The sequence below is a fragment of the Zonotrichia leucophrys genome, chromosome 12, assembly GCF_028769735.1.
Source record: "Zonotrichia leucophrys gambelii isolate GWCS_2022_RI chromosome 12, RI_Zleu_2.0, whole genome shotgun sequence".
Lineage (NCBI taxonomy): Eukaryota > Metazoa > Chordata > Aves > Passeriformes > Passerellidae > Zonotrichia > Zonotrichia leucophrys.
The window spans coordinates 7158849-7181491 of record NC_088182.1 but is presented as its reverse complement, the minus strand read 5'-3'; the positions used below and the strand labels follow the sequence as shown (position 1 = coordinate 7181491).

Genomic DNA, 22643 nt, shown 5'->3' with positions numbered 1-22643 from the left:
ACTTGGATGACTGTGCGAAGGACAAGTGTTCCACATTTCTCTGCGTGGATTCACACAAGCGCACCAGCTGCTCTAGCTATAGGGCACGGACCCCCTGCAAATTCAGCAGCTCTGCAGAGGCAGATTACAGAGCCCTCATGAGCACACAACGTCCATGCTTTCCCCCCACCATTTTTTTCAATACTTAACAGTATCTCTCTCTCACTGTGATTTCTATACCTAACTCCTCAGAGCATAAGGTGCAGAGTATTCAGCAATGAAAATAGAAGAAATACATGCTTGCAAACTGCCATCTGGTCAGGTTATGGAGGGCTACATATTTCAGCCTTGACTGCAAACACAAGTACAGAGAAACCCTTTCAAAAGATTCTGTGTTGTGGAATAATTTCTTGGTTAAGAGGAGATAATGAGATTTCCTTCTCATAATGCACTGTAGAGATCCAGGACAACAAGAAACCTGGTGGAACGGCCAGCTTTGATGATCTGTCTTTGCTGGCCAACTTGAAGGTCTATCTCCAAAGTAGAGGAAAGCTGTGGAAGAACATTCTGCAGTGTTCCCGATTTCCAAAAAAGCTCTGCTGGAGAGGTGTCAATAGAAGGTCACAATTTGGTTGGGAATTTGCTGCTCTGAACTATTTGAGAATCCATGGCCACAAATTCAACTGTGCTACAGTATGGATATGTGGGGTGAGAAGAGAGTAGATACAGGAGGGCAAGTCAAACAGAATAAGTCTCTAACCTGAATTTTTCTGCAAGTTCCCTGTCGATCAGACAAAGAGGAGCAGGTGGTCTGCCCAGGAGGCAAAGATGAAGATGCCTTAACATTTAGTTCTGAACAGCACATGAAAAATGTCATAAGATCCTAAGAATGACACTCCTTTTTTCCTTTGCACTGTATGTGCCACCCTCTGGCACTCACTGGTGCCTCCCTTCACCGGGCCACATCACATTGAGCCAGCTTTGCAACTCACACTTTTGTGTGCGAGACATAAGAACAAAATATCAACACGTGAAAAAAAAACCATGGTGCATCTTTTCACCAGATGGACAGAAGCTTCTCATGGAAAGCACCCACTTTCCTGCTGGAAGAAATCTTTTATATACCCAAGTCTATAAGAGAAAGAGTCCATCCTGGGCTTTTGGTGGGAGATGCAATGCTCAAAGCACACTGTAACTAGAACTCCAGAAGGGAATAACCATCACAAGAGAACTAAGAAAAGATCTTTTATAACTATCAGAGATAACTTGGAAATGATAGATGCTGGCATACCCAGGGACAAAGCATTTTGACAGGCAAGCAGCACATCCAAGTACTTATGGACATCTATAGTTAACTCCTTGAAGTCATTAACAAGCAAAAAGATGACAGGTTCTGATAAAAGAAAAAAAAAGCAGAATGATTTATTTATTGAATGCTTGACCCAGGTGGACAGGTACACAGAGTTAACTGCCTCTGTTTCATAACAGACAAGGAAATACATATTTTTTACTAAAGCAGAGCTCTGAAACTGAAGTTAATGCTAACTTCGAAGTGCAATTCTGCTTGAAGGAGTGGCTGTAAAAATGGCATTCTCCTACTCGAAAGATCTATTTCTTGTATGTTTTCTGGGTCACATCTGCTTATTTGAAACAAGATTTTTTAGGATCTTTAATCCTGTTAGCCTGCAGACCAAAGACAGCAAATGGAAAGTGAGAGAGGCTCCTGAATGCCAGCCACTTAACCCCACTCAAAACAGAGGGGATGATCAGGTGTCAAGAAAAAGCCCGAGATTTGGCAGGCAGAATCCTTACGGATGCTGAGGATGCACAAGAAAGAAAGGAAAAAACCTGGGTACTCAGACTCCAGGTTGCATATGGGAGGCTGGCTGCTGAACAAAATCTCTTTTCCTTGTAAACGGAACATATTTGGTGTGAAAAGCCCTGAAAGACCACACGTTCTTTTATACAGCAACCTCTGAGAGTGCGGTGCCATTTCACTTTCCTCAGAGAATGACAAAAAAAGCAAGGAAGAGTCTCTCCAGAGGTCACCTGGTCCCAGTTAATGGTCTGAGGCACTGCCAGACTCATGTCACTTGCAAAGGGTCCATCTTTCTCTTTTAGTATCTTTATTAGAAGGAAAAGTTAGCTATTTCCATTTGTAGGATCTGACTTGGCTTTATAGAGCAAGCATGACAGGGTTCAGCAATGCTTCAAAACCTGTGAAATAACAACAGTAATCCAAAGCACATGTCACATTTTTATCATTCACCAGCTCTTGAGTTCAATTTGGGTTTTTCTCAGGCTCCCAGTTTCTTGCTGGTAAACTCCTAGCTTTCCAAATGTAAGAAATCATTATGCTTGAGTCATCTTGCCCATGTTTCACTTTGGTTTCTGCACGTCTAATCCTACAGGCAGAGGAGCTGGGACTGGCAGAGCTGCCCTGGACATGGGGACATGTGCAGCCACCAGCCATGGGGCTGATGCCAGAGGCGCACACTGCAGTATCCCCCCCACAGGGTGGGTGGAAAAAATGAGTGTTGAGAATAAATACAGCAATGACTCACAGGGGTTATAGGGCTGGAACTGAACACAGTGAAGCGAGATTTTTTTTGTTCTGAAAAGGAGCTATGTGAGTTCAAAAGCAGCATTGGAAAAGGCCTTTTAGAATGGGTTCCAAAAAGCCATGGCAGTTAAGAAGGTTTTCCCATTTTCATGCTTCCCTGTTCAAAGGCACACGGTTCAAACTGAGGCAGCGATGCATTTCAAAAAGCCAATACCATTTCCCTCATTAACCTGAAAATCCTGAAGAGATCAGGCCTCCTATTTACAGCATTAAACTAGAACTTTTAAAGCATTTTCTGCATGTCCAGTCTAATGTTTGCTAATTCACCTCTATATGAATCTCCATCCATTTGCACCCAAATTCCGATTGTATCAAAGGAGGTTTCCTTACTTTACTGGCTCCCATGACTCCCGCTCAAAGCCCCTGTGAATTGACTGTGCAATTGAGGACTCCATCAGATCGACATATCTAACAACAAGTGGAGCAAACAGGTCTTGGAGGTGTTTGTGGAATTTTCCATTGCACAAATTATCTAGAATAGATAAATAAAAGTATAGTAAGACACTACTGTTACTACAACCTCTGTAACAAACAACAGCGTGGCACTTCATCAAACAATGAATTTGTCAGTGAACAGGAAAACTTCAAGAACATAACAGGAGCCAGAGTTCATGACACAGACAGCAGGAATGACTTCTAACTCCAAACAAATAAACAGACAATGAACCTTCTTTTCTATTAATGTCAAACTTACAAATACATTATCACTTCCTGTGAATAAAACCAGTGTAAGAAACGCAGCATGGCAAACATTATGGCTTTAGCAGGTGGGAAAATAATTTCTTCTTTGGTTGCTCAGTACCATGATGCTGGAGCTTGCTTTCTAAGGATGAGTCCCTGGCTTTTTTCACATAGTCTTAGAAAGCTAGCTGGGGTCCTGGTCTAGGACCTAGCTAAGGCAATGCCAATTTTGCCACCAGCTCCCCAGGGAGGTTTGGACTACCCAGGAAAGTGCCAAATTCAAAACATGGGTTTTGAAAGCATGGGCCCAAGTGCTTTGGAGAATTGTCTTATTTCACAAAGCACTGTTCTTCTGAACTACTTCTGCTTCCGTTTATTTTAGTATTTTCCTTCCTTCAATAAAATCTTAAAGCAAGGACTGGCTTACTCCATGCTAAATAAATGCAGTACACACGTTTAAAACAATACACACATTTAATGACAGATACAGGGTACCTAATTCCCTGCTTATCAGGCAGCCATTACCAAGAGACTTGAGAAGATGAAGCAAAATAAAATTCAACTTCCCACCTTTGACTTCAGTGATTTAAGGGGTGTGATTTTTTCTAGTAGCAATGCAATAAAAGCTGGTGCTAAAGGAGTTTGTAAATCTGTAAATCTCCACCCATCTCAGTTCTCAGTGCAGCAAGAAGAGGCTGAAAGCATGATCAGTAACCTGAGCAGCCCACTGGAAAGGGAATGATCAGAATGCAGAATACATACAGTCACTACGGAGGGAATCGTTAATGAGCTGAAAGAGCGGGAAGCTGTCCCAGGTGTCTGGGGGCTGCACCTCTAGCGCTGCGTCCATATCCACCGCAAACAGCGACAGGAACGTCTCCGCGTGCTCTACCATCAGGTCTGACCACCAAGCAAAGGCCTTCAGAGTTGGCAGAAAAAGATAATAAAGGTGTGTATTAGTTCTAATAAAGCGCAGGGAAAGATGTTAGGCCACAAATTTAAAAAAAAAAAATAAAAAAAGCATCTCATGGAAACTATCTTTATTGTAAAGAGAACAGTGCTTTGAGTGCTAGCCTGCACGGGCAGTGCTAATCACAGAATTAGGCACTGCTGTTCTAACACAAAGCTTTCTTGTAGAGGGTCTCTTCAGAGCTCCACTGTAAAGGCATGCAGCTGTAACATAGCAGAGAAGGTTTCATCTGTTCAATTTACAATAAATGACTTCATTAATGATGCTAATTATCAGGAAAAAAAATCAACTAATTCTTATTTCTAAAGTACAGAAATTTGGGAGTTTCTTCACTGTGCTTGTGGGTTTTCTGACGTGTTTTTTCAATACCTTAAATTCTACTTGGATTCAATACTTGCGTTTGTCTTGAAAAACTAGAAGCCTGAGACATTAAACTCTGCCCTAAATCATTCACACCCTGTTTTCAAGATATTTCAAACATTACCAGTAAAAGTTATTACAGCACTGTTCATTTTACATCATTATCTAACACTACCACCTTCATGATGCTGCTGATTAGGAACCCATTACAAAGCTCTACTATCAACATGCCAGGGTAAAAAAAAAAAAATAATCTACGGCAAGCCTATATTTTCACAGAGGCAGGAAAAACATATGTCTAAACTTGAAAACCAAAAAGTATCAGTGAGGTAACTCATTCTCATGCACATGGGTCCTTAAAATTCACTGTGCGGGCTCTCTGAGGTGGCATTCACATCATACATGGCTCAGATGTGAATGCTGCAAATGCATGCATGCGTGTTCAGTAGTCACTTCTGGCTGGGAACATGCAATATGAGAAGAGCTGTCCACAGGACCATGTGCTGTCATTTGGAAGTGATAGGAAATTACTCAGTGACTTAAAGGAGCTCAGGAACAGCTTTGCGGCACTTGGCAAGAAAAAGAAACCTTTAGCTTGAGCACAAGAGTGGAGATGAAACTGAAGGCATTGGGAATGGAGGAATCAGTTTGAAGAGGAATTGCCAGTCAGGGAGGGGCATTTTTTGCATGTTTTAGCAGACATGAATAAGCAGAATGGGCTTTCACTCAGGGCTCAGTTCTGATTCACTGATGTGCACAGCACAATTCCAGCTACTGGTGCACCTGGTCATGGAGAGGGAACAGCACCTCCAAAACAGGTTACTGCCATAATTTTTCCTGTTTTGGCTCAGCTTCTCAGCTGCCAGTGACAGTGGCAGGGGGTCTTTGGAACTATTTCCACTCCTTCAATCCTTTAAAATATAAAGCAGACTGACACTGCCCTGCTGTTATTCCATGAGTTGATACAAAATGGATGTGAAGGCATGGATAGATTGGGCACTGCACTCAGCATTCTCTTCCCAGAGCACATCCAAGATGTAAAACAAAGAACCAAAATAACCACATGACCCTTAAACTAATCTTAGTATTGGGCCTGCCTTACAATGGGGGTGAAGATGAAGGCACAGCTTCAGTGTCTGCCCATGCCTGAAGCAGCAACACCAGCAGGTGAGTGTCCCAGTGGTCATGGCTTGGGGACAAGGTGGCTACAGCAGAGTCCTTTGTCTGCAGGCTGTCCTCAGCTTCAGGCCCATGGAGGAAGCTGCCCAGCTCTGCTGCATCATCTCCTGCTTGGGGATGCTCAGGGTACAGTGGTAGTGGTGACAGTGGCCCTGGGTGCCTGCAGAGCTGTCACTCTGGGAAAGTCAAACCAAGGTGAGGGAGCCTGTGTGGGGCTGAGGTGTGGGGCAGTGCTCTTCAGCACTTCTCCACCTTTGGTGCTGGTGTCCAGCCAGGCACAGGGCTGGATGGCAGTGAGGGCCATGCTGGGAGGCATCAAACCTCTGAGAGACCATGGAAGAACCAAAACCATCAAGAGGCAGGTGTGCTCCAACCTGCTCACGAAGGTGGGTGGGAAAGGAGCCCTGCTGAGCAGTGGGGCTGTGCAGGGTCCTCTTGTCTCAGCAAGGCCTGGCTGTGGTTTGCAGGGGGGCTGTGGGAGCTGTCCTTGCTCTCATGTGGTTTCTCTGGCTGTGCCTCTGCCTGCCCAGAGCCTGCCATGCTGGCACCCACCCAACACTGCCCTGGGTCTGCGGGCATGGAGTGACCCCTACGATGGCAACCGGCATTTGGGGGGAAGGGAAAAGAGGGGAGGCCAAAGAACATTTTCTGTAACAAATCCCAATATAAACACTTCAGAGTCCTGCAATAAGAACCTGCTTTCATGAAAAAGGAAAAAAAGAGCTATTTTAAAAAAAGAAAAGCATATGATCATTGGTGGAAAAAAATTATGCCCAAATCAGTAGCAGTTTTCCTTTTGCTTGAAAAGTCAAATTTTAACTCCGTAATTCTCAAACTTCTGTCAGGATCCTCAACCTCCTCCCTAATTTCTGTAAGTAGGATTGGTAACACCATACTTAGAAAACCTTTTTCAAGATGGTAAAATTTCATTTATTTACCATCTACTTACCTGCTTTGCTTAAATAATAATGTAAAGGGGGAAAAAGTGTGCTTTCTAGCCAAACACACCTATTACTGTATATTTTACACATGGATACACATGTATATATGTATGACCTCAAGGAGTTAAGATACATATATACATATACACATATGTATACATAGAGAGAGAAAACACAAATTTAAAAACAGGTGAATGGCATTGCCCCTGGCATTTGTCATCAGTCATCCAGAGGAAGGGAAAGGGAGCTAGGAGACATCTGATGGGAGAGATGATAGAATGCCAGAGACCTCCTGCTCCCAGATTACAGACATAGGCACACAGATTCTGCTATTTCTGCCTGTGCTGTGTTGCTTCCCTCTCATGGGTAAGACAAACCCGACTGACTAAACACGATACTCCTCTTGTAATGGTTTTTGAACATGCTCTGAGTATTATTTTCTACATTTTCATTAGGGAGTCTGCCTGGATGTCCACATGGGGAAAAAAGGGGCATATGTTAATTGCAAAAACTATTGCTTTTCAGTAAAGTAAGGCATTTCTGCAGTAAGCAGTGCAATTTTCTACTGAATAACCGAAGTAGACCAAAGAGTCACACCTCACAGGTCAAGCCTTCTCCAGGTGAGTGACAACATATAAAAAAAGTCACCTGGAATTATACAGGGGGAAAAATAAAGTGTAATACCTCAGCAATGCTCATTGCACAGTGACAGTATAATGTAGCTACAACACATAATAAAAATCAGTGATAAACCACCCAGCCTCTTCTCTCCCTTCCCTGGGTGCAATTCAAAGTGTGCAGAGAGCTGGCCAGCTGCCTGTGCACTGCTGAAATGCCACAGCCACCCTCAGGACAGGGATTCAAAATGCACTGAGAGTGTGCTGGGCTTCTGGAGAGAGATGGATTTCATGCTTCCAAGTCCCCGTTCAGAACAAGGGATGGGGATGCCTCCTATCTGTCTTGGCATTAACCTTCTGTCTCTAATCAAAACCTTGTGACACAAAAGATGCTGGAGAACAGTTCTGAGCCTTCCTCATCATGTGAGGATCCTGGCAGCATGGCTGGCTGAGTGTGACTGGTCCTGCAACTGCTTCCTCTTTTCAAAATAAGCTGTGTTTTAAAAAACAGCTCCTTCCCAGCTGGTTATACATCCAGCCTGTGCTGGTGAGGAGTGGAATAGAACAGTTTTTGCACAAGCATAGTGCTCTCAAGCACCCCTTGCTTTAGTAAAAAGGAGGTTTATTTCACTCTTCACCCCATATATTCTCTCTCTACATATAAATACTGTATATCCAGTACAAGGCACATACAGACAAAACCAGAGGAAGACCACTACCATTCTAGGCACTCGTGTAGTACTTAGTCCATCTCCACCACAGTGTACTAGAGGTGGGGTGAATGCAAACGACAGGTAACAACAGGCTGAGGAGCGAGTCCAGGCAGGTAGGGTTGTGTTGGGATGTAACTGCAGCGCTCGTAAAATATACCCATTGCTGCATGCATGGACTGGACTGCTATGCCACATTTACCCTCCTGTGTCAGGCCACCAGCTCTGCCAGCAGCCGACCCAAAGTTGCTGTTACATTCCTCGGTCAAAGTTACGGAAGCGAGGGCAACCAGGGTAAAATCCCAGTAGGAAACATGGCACTGAGAGGGCATGCACGGAATATGACAGGAGTGACTCGTTTCATTCGGTTTAGTCACATACCTCTTTCCCCTGCCAGGATCATCCAAGATTGAATGAACAGTAGAAAAACAGGGAGGAAATTTAAATATGTAATCAGGCGTTAGTTGGGTTTTGTGGATTGCTGTGTATTATCAATAAGTAAAACTATACTGCATATTTAATACACACTGGAATGATTTTTAGGTGATTGTGAAATTATTTATCAAATGCTCTTAATGAAACATACTGTGAGTATATCTATATCTATATATATACCAATGGGAAGGAAAAGAGAAAATAGTGAAAGAGTGCAACAATACCTACAGTCATAAACAATAACTGTTCACTCCGAATTTTAAAATTATTAACTTTTCAATACGCATTCAAGAGCACCAGATTTACAGAGAACTCAAGGCTCAATCCTGCAAATACTTACATGGGTATGCAACATCACCTGCTCAGGGAGAAATGTCCTGACGTGCTGCGAGCAGGACTACAGCCAGCCATGCCAGCTGCCTGTGGGACCAAATGTTTCCAGGATCAAGCCTCTCGATTTTCTGGTGTATATCTGACTATGACATGGTTTCAGTGGTTTTAATACACAAATCTTTCTGTTAAGGTGCTTCAAAGAGTTAGGAGTTGGTTGTATTAGGCTTTAGATAACCCAGACAATGAGTAACAGAGCATAGTTCATCCTAACCTCTGTGACTAGTCATTGAGGTATTACCAATAAACCAAGGCAGAAGAGGCCAACAGGAAACCAGGTGAGTTAATCATGTACTGGAGAGGCCCAGGGGGATCCCTGGAAACAACCTGGATTCTCAGAAAGGGGCAGAAAGGAGAATGGTTCTGTTTTGTTGCAGTTTTCCTTGCTCCCTCCGGACAGCAGGAGCAGCAGCTGCGGCAGGGACCCCGCTCATGCTGGCTGGGGGCACACAGCACAGCTCAGGATTTGGAAATACAACCTTTCTGGAAAGTGGATGGGCTTGCTCTTGCAGGTAGTTGGTGGTGAATATTTTGGCCAGACTGGCCCTGTCAGAAATGCTGCAGACTGACATCAAGGAGAGCACAACTCAGTTAATTCACCCTTTAGCCCTCCCTCCCCTCTGCAAACACATTCCTCCTGAAGTGCACCTTGCCTCCATCGTACTCCAGTGTACTTGCAGCTTTTAAAAAAGATAACCAGCACCAGCTGGGCAGACATCACACAAATATACAAAGCCCCCACCGGATCCTGTGGGAGACCTGTGGGGACACGACCTCGCCGGGGACACTGCTCACCTCTGCGTGGTGCTCTTCGTTTTGCTGTAGGACTTCAATTACCAACTCTGCCAGACGTATTGTGTCTTCTAACTTTTTAGCTGGTGTGACTAACCGGCCTACATTCTCTGTAGTACAAGAACTCAAGTTAAAAGGAAGGCAGGGTGAAAAGCTAGATGAACAGTGAGTTATTTTAGAGGTTAAAAAAAAAATCCCATAATATTCTGCAGCTTAAAAGATCTTTTCATGCATATGTTAAATGCTTATATAATTAGTACTGAGCAAACCAGAAAGCCACATTCGTTATTATACTATGAAAATACAGTGCTCCAGCTCCAAATTTCACAATACTGTCAGAGTTGGTTTGCTTTATGGTGGCACTTTATTAGCTCAAATAAGAACATCACATTCCCTAAAGACAGCATCTGGCCACTAATGTATGAACAATATGTATCCTTCAATCTAGATGATGCTATTATAGGAATCATATCTATATCATTTAAAAATTCTTTTAAGAAGATCAATTCAAACAAATCTGTCTGCACTTGTAATAAATTGTCAGACTCGAGCAATTTAAATGTCACCTGCTTCTAAAAGCAAAACTCGCAGGTCTGTCTTGCTCCAGGATTTAACTCCACAAGGGTCAGGAATTATGCATGCTGGACGGAGTGAAAAGTGGTAAATCCCACAGTCATGGGTAAGATTTATATGGGAAAAGAGACACAACTTTAAAACAAAAACCCCGCAAAACAAACCAAAGAGTTTAAATCCTGGAGCTTGGTGTTTACCTATTTTGAGTCCTTTTGCAGTGTTTTCTGAAAACTCTAAAAAATAATTAAATTATATTCTTCCAGGTAATTCATATTATTAATAACATATTAAAAATATGAGGTGCTAACAATACGGAACATTTAAAGCATTTCATTAGAAATAACGTAGAGGAAAAGAAAATAGCCACAACTTCCCTGCAGGACAGCTTCCACAGAGCTGACCACAGACATGTCTCTCTGGCTCACACCCAGCTCCCAGTCCCAGCTCTCCTGAGCAGCAAGGGCAAAGAGAGGCATTTCGCTACACAGCCACTCCATACCTCTGCATCCATAGGTGTTTTGGCCTCTCCATGGTATCAAAGGGCAGCTCAGTGCCCTGGGGTGGGCAAACTCTCCCTGGGATGGTTGTTTGGAGCAGGAGTGGGAGATCTGCCCCTTGGGATCCATTTGCCAACAGGCCAAGTACTCACAGGGCATCTCACTCCAGCCTTCCACACACCCTGGTTTTTTTCCTAGTGTTCGGTCTTGTTTGCTGGTGGGGCAGAAGCTTGAGGTTGCACAAGGCGGCCTGTTCTGCTGGACTGGATAACCCAGGGAGAAACCGCTGCCTTGCTGAAGGCTCAGGGAGCTTACAGGACTTCATTCTCCCCACCAAAGTCTTGCCAGTCCCTAGTTTTCCCTGAATGCCTGTTTACAGGTTACACAGTTCCCATGAAAAGGAAAGCCATAAGTTTCAGGACAGTCCCAAATGTGGCTGGTTTTTGGAGGAGCTCAGCAAGCTGTAGTCTGGCCCTGTAGGGGCTTAGCTTGGCTGAGGGATGGTAAAGCACCATGCAAATGAACTCTATAGTTTTACTGATTTATGGCACAGACAAGGGCCTTGGGTGTTTCTTCTCCAGTTTTGCTGCTTTTTCTTGCATTATTGGAAACAAACAAAGCAAAGCAAAACAAAACAAAAAAAAAATCGAGGTTCCCTTTAATATAATTTACTGAGAAAATACTGAAATTGGAAAGCTTCTGGTTAACTCCCCAGTCTCTGTCCTACACTATCCAGCACCTCAATGGCTACTAGAAGTAGAAAGCATTTCGTTTTGCAAAAGGAGCCCAAAGACAGGTCCCTCAGTAAGATCTGGTTGTTTCTGCACCTCCAAAGCCAATGGGAAGCTTTTCCATTGATCAGTGCAGCATCAGGCCCATTCTCATTTGCAACATTGATCTGCTCTCAAATATAACTAAAAGACAAAAGTGTTAATAAGAACAACTGCTCAAAGATGCTGTCTTTAAAGAAAATATTGATGCTTATATAACTTTGGCAGCCAGCAGATGTCAATCTTAATTTTTTTCCTTCTTATTTTAAATATTTCCCTGGTTAAGTTACTATACATCAGAATATTCTGCTAAGATAGCTGGAGCACTGACAGTTACATGAAACGTATACGATATACTTATCAAACATTTCATCCAACATCATGTAAAGCTCATACATATTTATAGTTTCCATGCAAAATGTTATGCAACAACAATGTTATTTTGTGCTGACGTTGATATTTGAAAATGTTGCATATGTCAGACATTGCTAGACAAAAAAATGTGGACATTTTGAAATAAATGCTACCTCTAGATCTCTAAAGCCTACCACGTCGCGCTAGGTGTTTTGTATGTACCAAGCTGCATATGAGGACTAGCTTTCTACGGCTACACGAGCGGCTGCTAGACTAGGAAACCACTGAATAAAAGAAAGGAAGACTATTACAGTACTTGGCGGCTGTTTGGCCATGCCTTTGAGCATATGATCTATCATGTTAGTCTGCGTTTGAGGAGATGATGGTGGCCCAGCCGGCGGCTTCGGCTTGGGCGGACGGGCTGGTGGTGCGTGACGGAGAGAGAGACGCCAAAAGTAAAGAGACAAATGACTTCATAAACAGTGACAAAAAAGATGGGAGTTTCAAAAGGAACATAAGCAGAAATGATCAAATACAAATGGAATAAGCTGCTGGGTTTTTGCTTATCGGTATTTGGGGTATTACACGGTAATGACACCATTTGACAACATGTATTCTAGAAGTCAGCAGATTCGAACGTCCTACAGCACCGTGCAATCAGAAAGCTAAAAATTCAATGCAAGTATGAAACCACACTTAGTGCAGTCACACCAGGAGACTGAGATGGGTTAATTCAGTTAAAACTCTGGAATTCAGAAAAGGTGAACTAAAAAACACAACTTGAAGTCAGCTCCCCAATGCTTAGGCACGTTTAGCAATAGAATAATGAGCCATAGGAATTAATTGCTTTGCAAATATCAATTACACATTTTAGAATTAAACGTCACTGTTGGTTAAAGGGAGCTATAAAATATTCTTGTGCAATTTAAACATGTAAAAAAATCTGTCACTTAAAAATGTGTGGTTCCTGATCGTTTCCAGCTCATTTAATTATTTTCAACTTGGAATTCTAGTGGCTTTTATATTCTGGGTTGAATCATATATAAAAACTTGCCAGCTCTATCAAATATGTTACTTGCTATTCCAAATGTTAGAATACTGCAATCAGGACTTGACCCATCTGTCATATAGTTTACAATATCAGCATAGGAAAAATTCAAAGAAAATAGCCTTTCCTTTTACATACACCCAGAGAATAAATTATATGCTGTGAATATATTAACACAATAGTTTCCATTCCTTTTAATAACAGTTTTTAGCAGCATTGTGACTATTTTTAATCATGCCATTTGCAAGGAATCTGGCATATTTATCTGGACATTCTATTGCCAAAAGTCCTTGCCATTTTGCTTGCATTTTCCAGTGGGGGAAAAAAAATTCAGTTGGCTTGTGTAAAGGAGATTTCTGATTGCTTTTATTTCTCACAGAACTACAACACTTATCAAAGTATAATAAAGAATATTCGAGTAAACCATTAAGGAGTGTGAGTTAGGTTGGTGCCCCTCTCCATACACAGGGATAGATACACATACATACACACACACATACATAAAATCACATACAATGCACACACATGCACACACACACTCACACACACTCATTTTTAGTCTTCTAAGCTGTGTAATGATTAATTCAGACTCTCAGATTCAAGCTACTGTCTTTCTTTCTTTCTTTTCCTTGTTTTCTTACAACAGGAAAAGCAAATCTATTCATTCATCTCTGGAGTAATCCTGATCATTGTTCAACATTTACCAAGGGTGACTTTATCCCCAGAAACAAACCTCTCAGCCTCAAGTGACAAAAATAACTGCTTTTTTGGGCATTGGCCTAATGACTTTCACTCTGCTTTAAAACATAAGCAAGAATTCAATTTGGCTACTCACTGATTGCCCCTGAGCTTGACATGAAAATGTAGGAAGAGTATTTTACTGCCCATTGCTATGGAGATCAGTTTGTGCCAAGGTCCCTGGATGGGAAGGGATGGTGGGGAGAGGGAATTGCACATCTTCTCCCACCCATGTCTGACAACCACAGGGTGGGAACCAGGGGAGTCTGTTGGGTGGCAAAGTTGGGGGTGTCAAAGAGAGAGAGCTCTTCCCAAGAGTGCCAAAGCCAAGGTGAAAGGAATCTGAGTTTCACCCCATTGCACACGTCAGCACTGCAGCCCTCAAGCATCCTTAAATGTGGAGTCCAGCCCCTGCATCCCTAACAGCTACCCATCCAAAAATAGCTCCTAGGCTTCACAGACATCCAGACTCCAGAGTGTTGAACGGGCCTGATTAGCACAAGTGTTTTCTGTCCTAGGGAAAAGTCATTAATAGAGAAAGAGGAGGAGGAAAAGGCAAGAGATGCAGCAGCATCTTCACGAGTCGCTGGTGCAGCGCGTACAGAACAGCTTGGAGGAGGCTCCCGCTGTGCAGTTGTCAGCACAGTGCCCCAGGGTGGCTCTCACTTCTCTGGGGGGCCTGTGAGAGACCCCTCCAGCACCTTACCCTGCTCCTGGCATCCCCCCACTCTTGGAAACAAGCTCCCACAAGGCACTAGAGCAGGCTAAGCAACAAACTCTTGATATAATTCTGATCTGGCCCAATCTGCACAAATATTCAGCTCTTTTCACACATTTTAGTTTTTCAGACCCAAATTCAAGGCTCTTGCATGACGGCTGCAGAACCACCTGGAGGTGAAGGAGGGGAAGAGTTCTCTCTGTTCCTGTGGGCACTGAACACCCATGTGCCCCAACTCATGCTTCTCTTTGTTGTCTCTTTATCGCATGAAAATTTAAAAGATTAAGGTCTGGCTAAGGGAAGGGAATAATTACCTCTGTGAATTTAAACAGAAATGGGGTTGTGACAGCCATGCACTATGAGGCACTAGAGCTCACACACTTCTCTAGGTCCAGGTCTCAGAGGTGACATGTGAGGTCCCTTTCAGGGGTGGCTCAGCTCCCACTCAGAGCAAGGGAGATGTGTGAGGCTGGATGGGTTTTAATGCACTTGCTCGTGATCAGCTGCAGCGTGTGGCAGGTTTTGTTTCACTTTGGCTTTTCATTTTTCCCTGTCCTTTTCCTCTCTGATCCCTCACTACAGCCCAGTTTAGTATCAGAAATGGTCTTGTACTTGCTGCTCATGTGTGTCAGAGGAGTAAGATTTAAACACCTTTCTCACTGAAATCAGGAGCAAATTCTTACTGCCTGACAAAGTGCTTTCCTGGACAAACTCTTCTAAAGGTTTTTATGCTTCTGCATTATACTGACACATAAATACTTGCAGAAGCTCAATTACTTGAAGAATTCGGTGTTTGTGCTTGCAATGATTTTCAGCCTGCAATAACAGGTATACTGATAAATCTGTGCTACATTGGTATAAATATTGCACACAATTCATTTTGTATGGCTCTTTACAGACTGGAAAATTTTCAAACTACGTATTTCTACCTCAGCACTGTGATTTCTGCTACATGGGTTACTAAATCATCAGCAATATTAAGAATTACACTTGCAATAGAAGAAGAATATTATTGACTTTTCATATTTTTTAGAAGCATAGCCACTGATTCAATTATTTCCTCATAATAATTAAAAGTATATGACCCTTGCCAAAGGCTTTAGCATCCAAGTGTTATGTGTGTATTCATTTGTGAGCCAATAATCAAAATGATACAAAAAGCTGCTGTTTTCAAGACAACTATAAAGCATAATGGACTTAGCCACAGACAAGGCAGGGCAGCCTTTTATTATGCTCATGAAATTAATTTGTGTGCATCTGAAAGGGATTTCAGTGATGGTATTTTTTCTCTCAAAATTTAAGATGGTTTATTTTAAAGGAAAGAAAAAATAACAGATTTTTTTTTTAATTCAGAAAGAGATGCCAGTTCACCTCAAAACCTCAACATACTGAAGAGAGAACTGTTCTCCTGATTTTGTAATGATTATTGAGCCTAGGGAAGAATTTGTGCCTATCTGAATTGTGTCTCATGCCCCAGGCAGCAAGTCGCTCCCACAGTTTGTGGGAGACCCATAGAAAGAAAATGTCAGAATGCAGATCTCTGAATTTCTGAAGCTCTTGCAATAACTTTCTACTGCTTTAGACACTGCCTTTGAAAAGTCAAGAGGAAATCCTGAAAGCTGCGTAACGATTCTTTGTTAAACACAGCCCAGTGCCACTTCAAGGAATGAAACAAATAAAGCAGCATTTCAGCACACATGGATAGAGGTTATAGTTATGCCTGAGTGAAAGTATAGGGTTTATTAATGACTTCAGCCTCCACTCCTGCACACAAAGATTGATATTTTCATATATTTTACATTTTTATTTACTCAAACAATGTAATTTTTTTTTACTTTCTAAGCTTTGTGATTTATCACAGATTCTGGAGTGATTGGCTAGCAGGGGCTGGGCTGACAGATCACACAGGACCTGGTCAACTGACAGGCAACTCAGCTCCTCAGTTGAGCTCCAGATACGTGCACAGAGCTTCCCAGGCTGAGATCCAGAAATAGGGAAGGCGAGTGACGTAAAGTGAGCATGGGGCTGTGACAAGGGCCAGTATGACTGCCTTGGAAAATGCCACTGCTCCTTCACAACCTGCTGTGCTGCTCTAGTCTGAAACCAAACTCTCCTGCACCTGCTGCCTCAGTGCAGGGCGTTTATCATGCCTGCTGGGGCCAGTGCACCACCAAGATGCTCCATGGCTGCTGCCAGCTCGGGCTGGTGCAGCCCAAGCTGCCCTGCTCAGCCCCTCTCCTATGGGGCACCCAGCCTGACACAGGCACCTGGGGGATGTCTGCCTCTGAACAGGCACTGTAGCTGCCCCTCAGTGCCCCGTGGGCAGCACTGACCCCTGAACTGAGCGGGTTCCAGCTTCACAGCCACCTGGCATCACCACTGGGTGTGCTTTCAAGTGAGGCTGAGCTTGCCCAGGAGCCCACCCAGGGAACACAGGGGGTGCCACACAGTGTGTGTGCCAGGACAGTGTGTGCAGCCCTGCAGCACGGTGAGGTGTGGTGCCTTGGCAGACTCCTTCCCTGCACAGGGGATGGAGCTGCTGCTGGACAAGCAGAAACCTGGTATTTTTGGATAGCTCAATTTGCCTTGGGGACAGAGCAGTAGGACTTCAGTAGGTCCCTCTGCTCTCCAGCTATTTTCCATGAGATGTTCCACTGCTCTGCCACCCACACCCTGGCACTAAGCACCGAGGTGAGATCTGTCTCCTTCACTGCTCATCTCTGTGCACCAACTCAGCACCACCACGAGAAACCTCTCCTTACAGAGACCAAACCTAAATTGCAATATGAGAATTTTTCAGCCTGAAAACTGAACTCGCTCCCCAGTCTTACACCAAACACAATCAATTGTCAAACTGACAACTCTGCCTTGGCTGGCACCACCTCTGAAGCTGCCCGTACCCAACTCCAGCAGTGCAAAGTGGCACTTGTGCTCATGTGCATAAGGGATGGAGAAGTTATTATTTTCTAAAATAATTATGTATTTCTGACCTACATAAACAAACACTTATTAAAAGGTTACAATTATTAATCTGAATGTTTGTAGCTTTGTCTGATTAATAATTAAAGTAATTTATTTTAAATTCTTTTAGCACAATTCCCTGTTTAATGTTCTATTTCAATATTTTAATGCAAGACAAGAGACTACACATTTCTCAGGAGAAAGGAGAACTAAAGGGTAACACTTGTGTGTTTAAGAAGTTGTTTTCAGGGTATTATTTTTATTCTTGCTTCTGGCAAAATAAAAAAGTTAGGCCAAACCCCAGTCACTTTTGACTTCACTTAAGCTGAGGAACCATTTTCAAGTGAGTCCTGCTGATCTTGCCTGAAAATTTTTTATTTAAAACCAAGGGAGATTTGTGGGCGCAAAGCAGTGGAGTCACATCTCCCTGTGCCCTTCTATTTGCTCCAAGCATTGGGAAGAAACAGGTTATTTTTAAACAAGCTGGGCCATGGGAATGTCACTCTGAACTTCTAAACTGCAGGCATGTGAGAGGTTGTTGCAACAAGCACGATGCTCCATGCAGTTACTGTGCTTAATGCACAACAGCCTGTGCTCACTCTGATTTTTACAGTTAATGGCAATAATTGGGACTGTTCTATTTACTTTTGTTTATTTTGCACCTTTCATAAATGTAAGAAAAAATTAGTCTGCATTTTCTAAATATTGCTTGTTATTTACAATTCATTTTACTATGAGGCAATAGATTATGGGCCAAATTTGAGTGAGGAGTCTGGGGAAGTCAGAGCCTGCCCCAACCTCTTGTAGTGCTCTTCTAAAGCAATTTCCCTGTGCAAATAGAGCTGAAATCAACCAGATCCTTTCTTTTTCCCCACAAAACAGAACAATCTACTCACAAAAAGAAATGAACAGTTCAAGTTTCAAGGACTTTGGAACTAGGACTCTGGGATACAACAGAAACGAGAAGAGGGGCTGCAGAGCTCCACCATCCCTTTTGCAGAGATGTGCACTTGAGCTGAGCCTTTGCCTTGTTACATGTCACCACAGGTTATAAACGAGAGACAAACACGACTTCTGTCCCACCAGATTGTTTGTTACACATTAACAAATAAATAGAAATAAAGAAATAAAGAAAAACCCAGTCCTCCCATCAGGGCAGAAAACAGAAGGTATGAAAACCAAAAATGAACGTTAGTTTACTTATAAATGTGCTTGTTAGGTGTGGAAAATTAATGGCCAAATCACCAACATTTTTTCACCCAAAATGAGCTGCAGTTCTTTAGAAAAACAAGAAACCTTCTCTTTACAAAGACTAGATTCTCCTCTACAACTGTCTCCTAAGAAGGTACTACATCTCTACAGGGTATTTTTAATCTACACTCTATTCTATGAAAGGAGGAAAAGGAGATTATGTAGACAGCACAAATTAACTCCTTAAGTATCAATGCATCTCCATTTTCAGCCTGAAGGAGTACATATCTTAAGGAGCTATGAAAATAGAAAACAAAATAAATATAACTCAACAGTCCTAACAATTTATAATGCATATACAATTGTTCACCTGCGTCCTTTTGATTCTCTATATGAAAGAGAGAAAGCAACAAGGAGAGAAAAGAGAGAAACAAGAACAGATATGCAGGATTAATGAGCAAGTGGACCGCACAGCCCCCCAGTTATGCGTGATATATGACATTTGAAAAAAAGAAAAGTCGCCCCGTCTCGCCCCCCGCCCCCCGAGCGTGGGGTTACCAAAGGAAGCTCCTTTCATGGAGAGAAAACGCTGCACAAATAGAAAACCAGAGAGGGAGAGCTCTGAGGACACAGAGGGGGTCTCCGAGTGACAGCAGGGTCGGGGTGTCCCCTCCAGAGCTCGGTGCAAAGGAGTGAGTAAAAAAATCGAGGAGGAGAGCAAGTAGAGTGCATCCTTTCGCTGAGAGCTAACAGACAGGAGACATTCAGATCTGATGTACAGAGAAAGGACAGCCTTACACCATCTTATACACAGGATTGGGTAAAGATTTTGTACGCAGGCAAAGGGATGGCTTTTTCCAAGTGTCCTTTATCTGACCTCTAGCTCACTTCTCCACAATGTAGCTGCTACCTTTTGATTGTGTACCAGTGACAAGCACTTTACAAACTGGGGTTACACAGAAGCAAAGTAAAAATGCATTCAGGTCACGGACATAAAGAAGAACTGAAAAAACTTACAGACAGTCTGAGTTTGTCACAAACAGATGGGTTAATTGTCTAACCTGGTTTAGGCTGATAGAAAGTGACTGGACTTCTCACACTGGGTTTCACAGACAGAAGCAACAGACAAGCCAATGCTAAAAGACTTGAAGCAAGGAGAGTGAGTTGGTTTGGATCTGGACTTTCTTGAGGTAATGAGAACAGAGAAAGTGAGGACAGCATGGAGAGGAGGGTGGTAGGTACTCACGAATGGTTAAATCCATCACTTGAGAGGCCAAGCAGAAGACAGGATGCTCATACATTTCTCTCTTTTTCCCTATAAAAGAGGATTTGGGCATGCAAGAGGCTTAGGTCAGAGGTAAAGAGGTTACAGGCTATAGGTCAGAGGAAAACTTCATATCAGGTTAAAAGGAAAGCCACAGAGTATTTTGGGATACACACAGGATAAAAAGAAGAAAAAAAAAAAAAGAAAGAAAAATAAAAAGGAGGGTTAAAATTTGAGATCTACTGGATTAACCATTCAGCATGCCCATGAGTCACAAGAGAGGCTGTGACCATGACTCTAGAGGTTTGCTCTGAACTGTTTGCAAGAATATAATGATCAAAACATCATGAATAGAGGGAAATAGATTTTCATTGGTTTAAGGCTCCAAGATACTAAGGATTTCAGCCTTCAGTATCTAAGGCTTTCACAGGTATTTCTTCATAAGCATAGCCTTAAGCACTGCTGCCACTGATTTGGTTCTGCATTTCTGACAAAAGTGTTTTATACGTGGCTATTCAAATGTCACCCAAAAGCAAGATTTCAAAGCCATGTCCAGTGAACAGGAATGTGTCTCACCAAGGTAAACTTGTCATTTGCTCTTCTAAGGAAGTATTTGAATATGCAGTGGACTATGCTCATGAGAGAAAACCTGATGCATGCAGCTGGCGGATGTTGGGTTGTTCAAATTAACAATCCCAGCATGCTTGGAAATTGGTGTTACAACCACTTTTGTAGAAATAGCATCAAAAAGTGGCTGTGGCCAATCACAGATAAAGGAGGAGAAAAGCAGAAGAGAGCAGATAGTGTGGAATGAACTATTTCCCTGAAAAGGCAGCTGGAAAAAAAAATAGGTTTGTTGCTTCAAAGTATTCCCAGACCTAAAAGTCACAGTGCAAAAAGAGAGGGCAGATAATTAACACAACCAAGAAGAATTGAGGCACAAAAGGAAAAATACACACTAACTGTTCTACTTTGGAAATGAATGCATTTTTACTTACAGATCATAAAGTTTGTTTTTGCATAGATTTATCTGAAAGAAGAGAGCAAATCTTACCAACGAGTTAGTGATATTTATACAGAGAACCTAAGGGAGCCAGCCCTGGGTAGAAGCATCCATCAACAGAAAAGCTGTTTTTGATTCTCAATCCTTCTCCATTCTTGTCAAATATATTTAAACATTGCATTTTACAGAATACACCAATTAAAGTATCCTCTGAAGTTGAGTACTTGGATAAATTGCCTGATAATACAGTGCTTATGAAACCTTCATTCCTTCTCTATTTTTGTCACTCATTACCAAGTCAAGAGTTGATAAACATCCTTTTAGTGCCCAATTCTTAAGTGTTTCTCACTGGATGCATAACAATGAATTCATTACCACTGGTACACAATTTGCATCATTAGACAGAAAAAAAATGGAAAAAGAGAGGACATGTCATGTACAGAACCTGGACAATTTGCCATATAATAACAACCCAATTTTTCATGTAAACAAGAACAAAGAACAAATCAGAGGCAGTTTTAGTTTGGGTTTTTTTTTCTCCTCTCAATATTGTCCTATAGGCATACAACAGTAATCTTGGCTGTGGGAAAGCTTCACACCACACATGACAGAAACCCAGAGTCAGAACATACCATTCATCTGGAACACACAGGTTTAAGTAATTGGGAACTTGGAAAAAGTTGGGTGGGAGTTTGAAGTCGGGAAGAGCAGCCAACAAAGTACCAACATAAACTGATAACATATAAAGAACGACTGAATCATAGACTTTCAGTAACACATATCCTCCAGCAAACTTTAAAATGTCTTTTTGATGGCTACATGTGTCTCTGGTCACTGGTTATTATTCTCCCATAACTTAAAAGGTCAAAAATGTCAGCTTTGCCAGATTCAGAGTGACAAGAAAGAAATCCGATGCAAGTATGGGATCACTGATCAATGACTGCAATGCAAACTGCAAACACAATGAAACACACCCAGAAAAAAAGACATTTTAAATTGGCTACAAATGATTAAACATAGATTAAACAGTTTTTCAGCCTTTTATTTTTCATTTGTCTCCTGAAGTGTCACAAGCAATTAGCTGCAGTATACCTTCAGCTGTAAAGATGACATCCCAAGTATTTTTCAATTTGTTTTTTAAAACCACGACGTGAGTCTGAATACTACACCACTGGCCAAATGCACTAACGATCAAAGGAAAAAAAAGCTACAGCTCTTTTTAACTGTTTCCTCTCTCCTTTCCAGAAAAAGAAATGATTTGCATAGCTTCCATTCTTAACTGCTTCCGAAGCCAACACCACAGAAAAGATTCTGAATCACAACAGCTTTACCGACAAGAGAGTAAATAGCAAATGAGCTTTTTTTAAAGAGCTCCCAGCCACCTAAGTTGCCACCTAGAAACATAAGAAAAATTTTAATTTCAGAAAGAAAGAGCCTTACCTTCAATTTTGGCATACTCTGATAGTCGAGTATAATTGACTAGAGCTGCTTGCTCCAAGCATTTACGGATGACTGTTTTTACCTCCTCTTGAGGGACCGGAGTAACTATGTCTTTCATCAGAACCTTGACACAAGAAAATCTGATTTGTTGTGGCACACAGAACTGCTTTTCTCCAAGCCCAGCACAAACAGCCATTCCTATGCTAGTGCTGTGTGGCTCTCAGGGCATGTGAACAATCACAGGACTCACTGCAAGGTCACCTTGGCCAGCCTAAGATGTGGGACTGTTTTATTCCCCTTCTGTATTTACACCCTGAAGTCTGTGTTGATTTTTTAGAGTATGACATTAAGATCTGTCACAACTTGCCCAGTGCCAAGCAATGTTTTGCCCTTCCCAAGTACCACTGAC

General features: G+C 42.3%; 1 protein-coding gene across 13 annotated transcripts in view; it reads right to left on the bottom strand.

The window, feature by feature from the left end:
- Window positions 1-22643, bottom strand: part of CADPS (calcium dependent secretion activator) — a 202736-nt gene that overhangs the window by 45831 nt on the left and 134262 nt on the right. For 6 of the 13 annotated variants that reach the window (XM_064723741.1, XM_064723742.1, XM_064723745.1 and 3 more), the window contains 6 exons: window positions 22235-22358; window positions 19774-19842; window positions 18898-18915; window positions 9681-9787; window positions 4046-4202; window positions 2933-3074 (listed from right to left, as the gene is read on the bottom strand). In XM_064723741.1, the coding sequence (XP_064579811.1) occupies window positions 2933-3074; window positions 4046-4202; window positions 9681-9787; window positions 18898-18915; window positions 19774-19842; window positions 22235-22358 (617 nt within the window). The remainder of the gene's footprint in view (window positions 1-2932; window positions 3075-4045; window positions 4203-9680; window positions 9788-18897; window positions 18916-19773; window positions 19843-22234; window positions 22359-22643) is intronic. The other 7 variants (XM_064723737.1, XM_064723744.1, XM_064723739.1 and 4 more) reach the window with 2 other exon arrangements.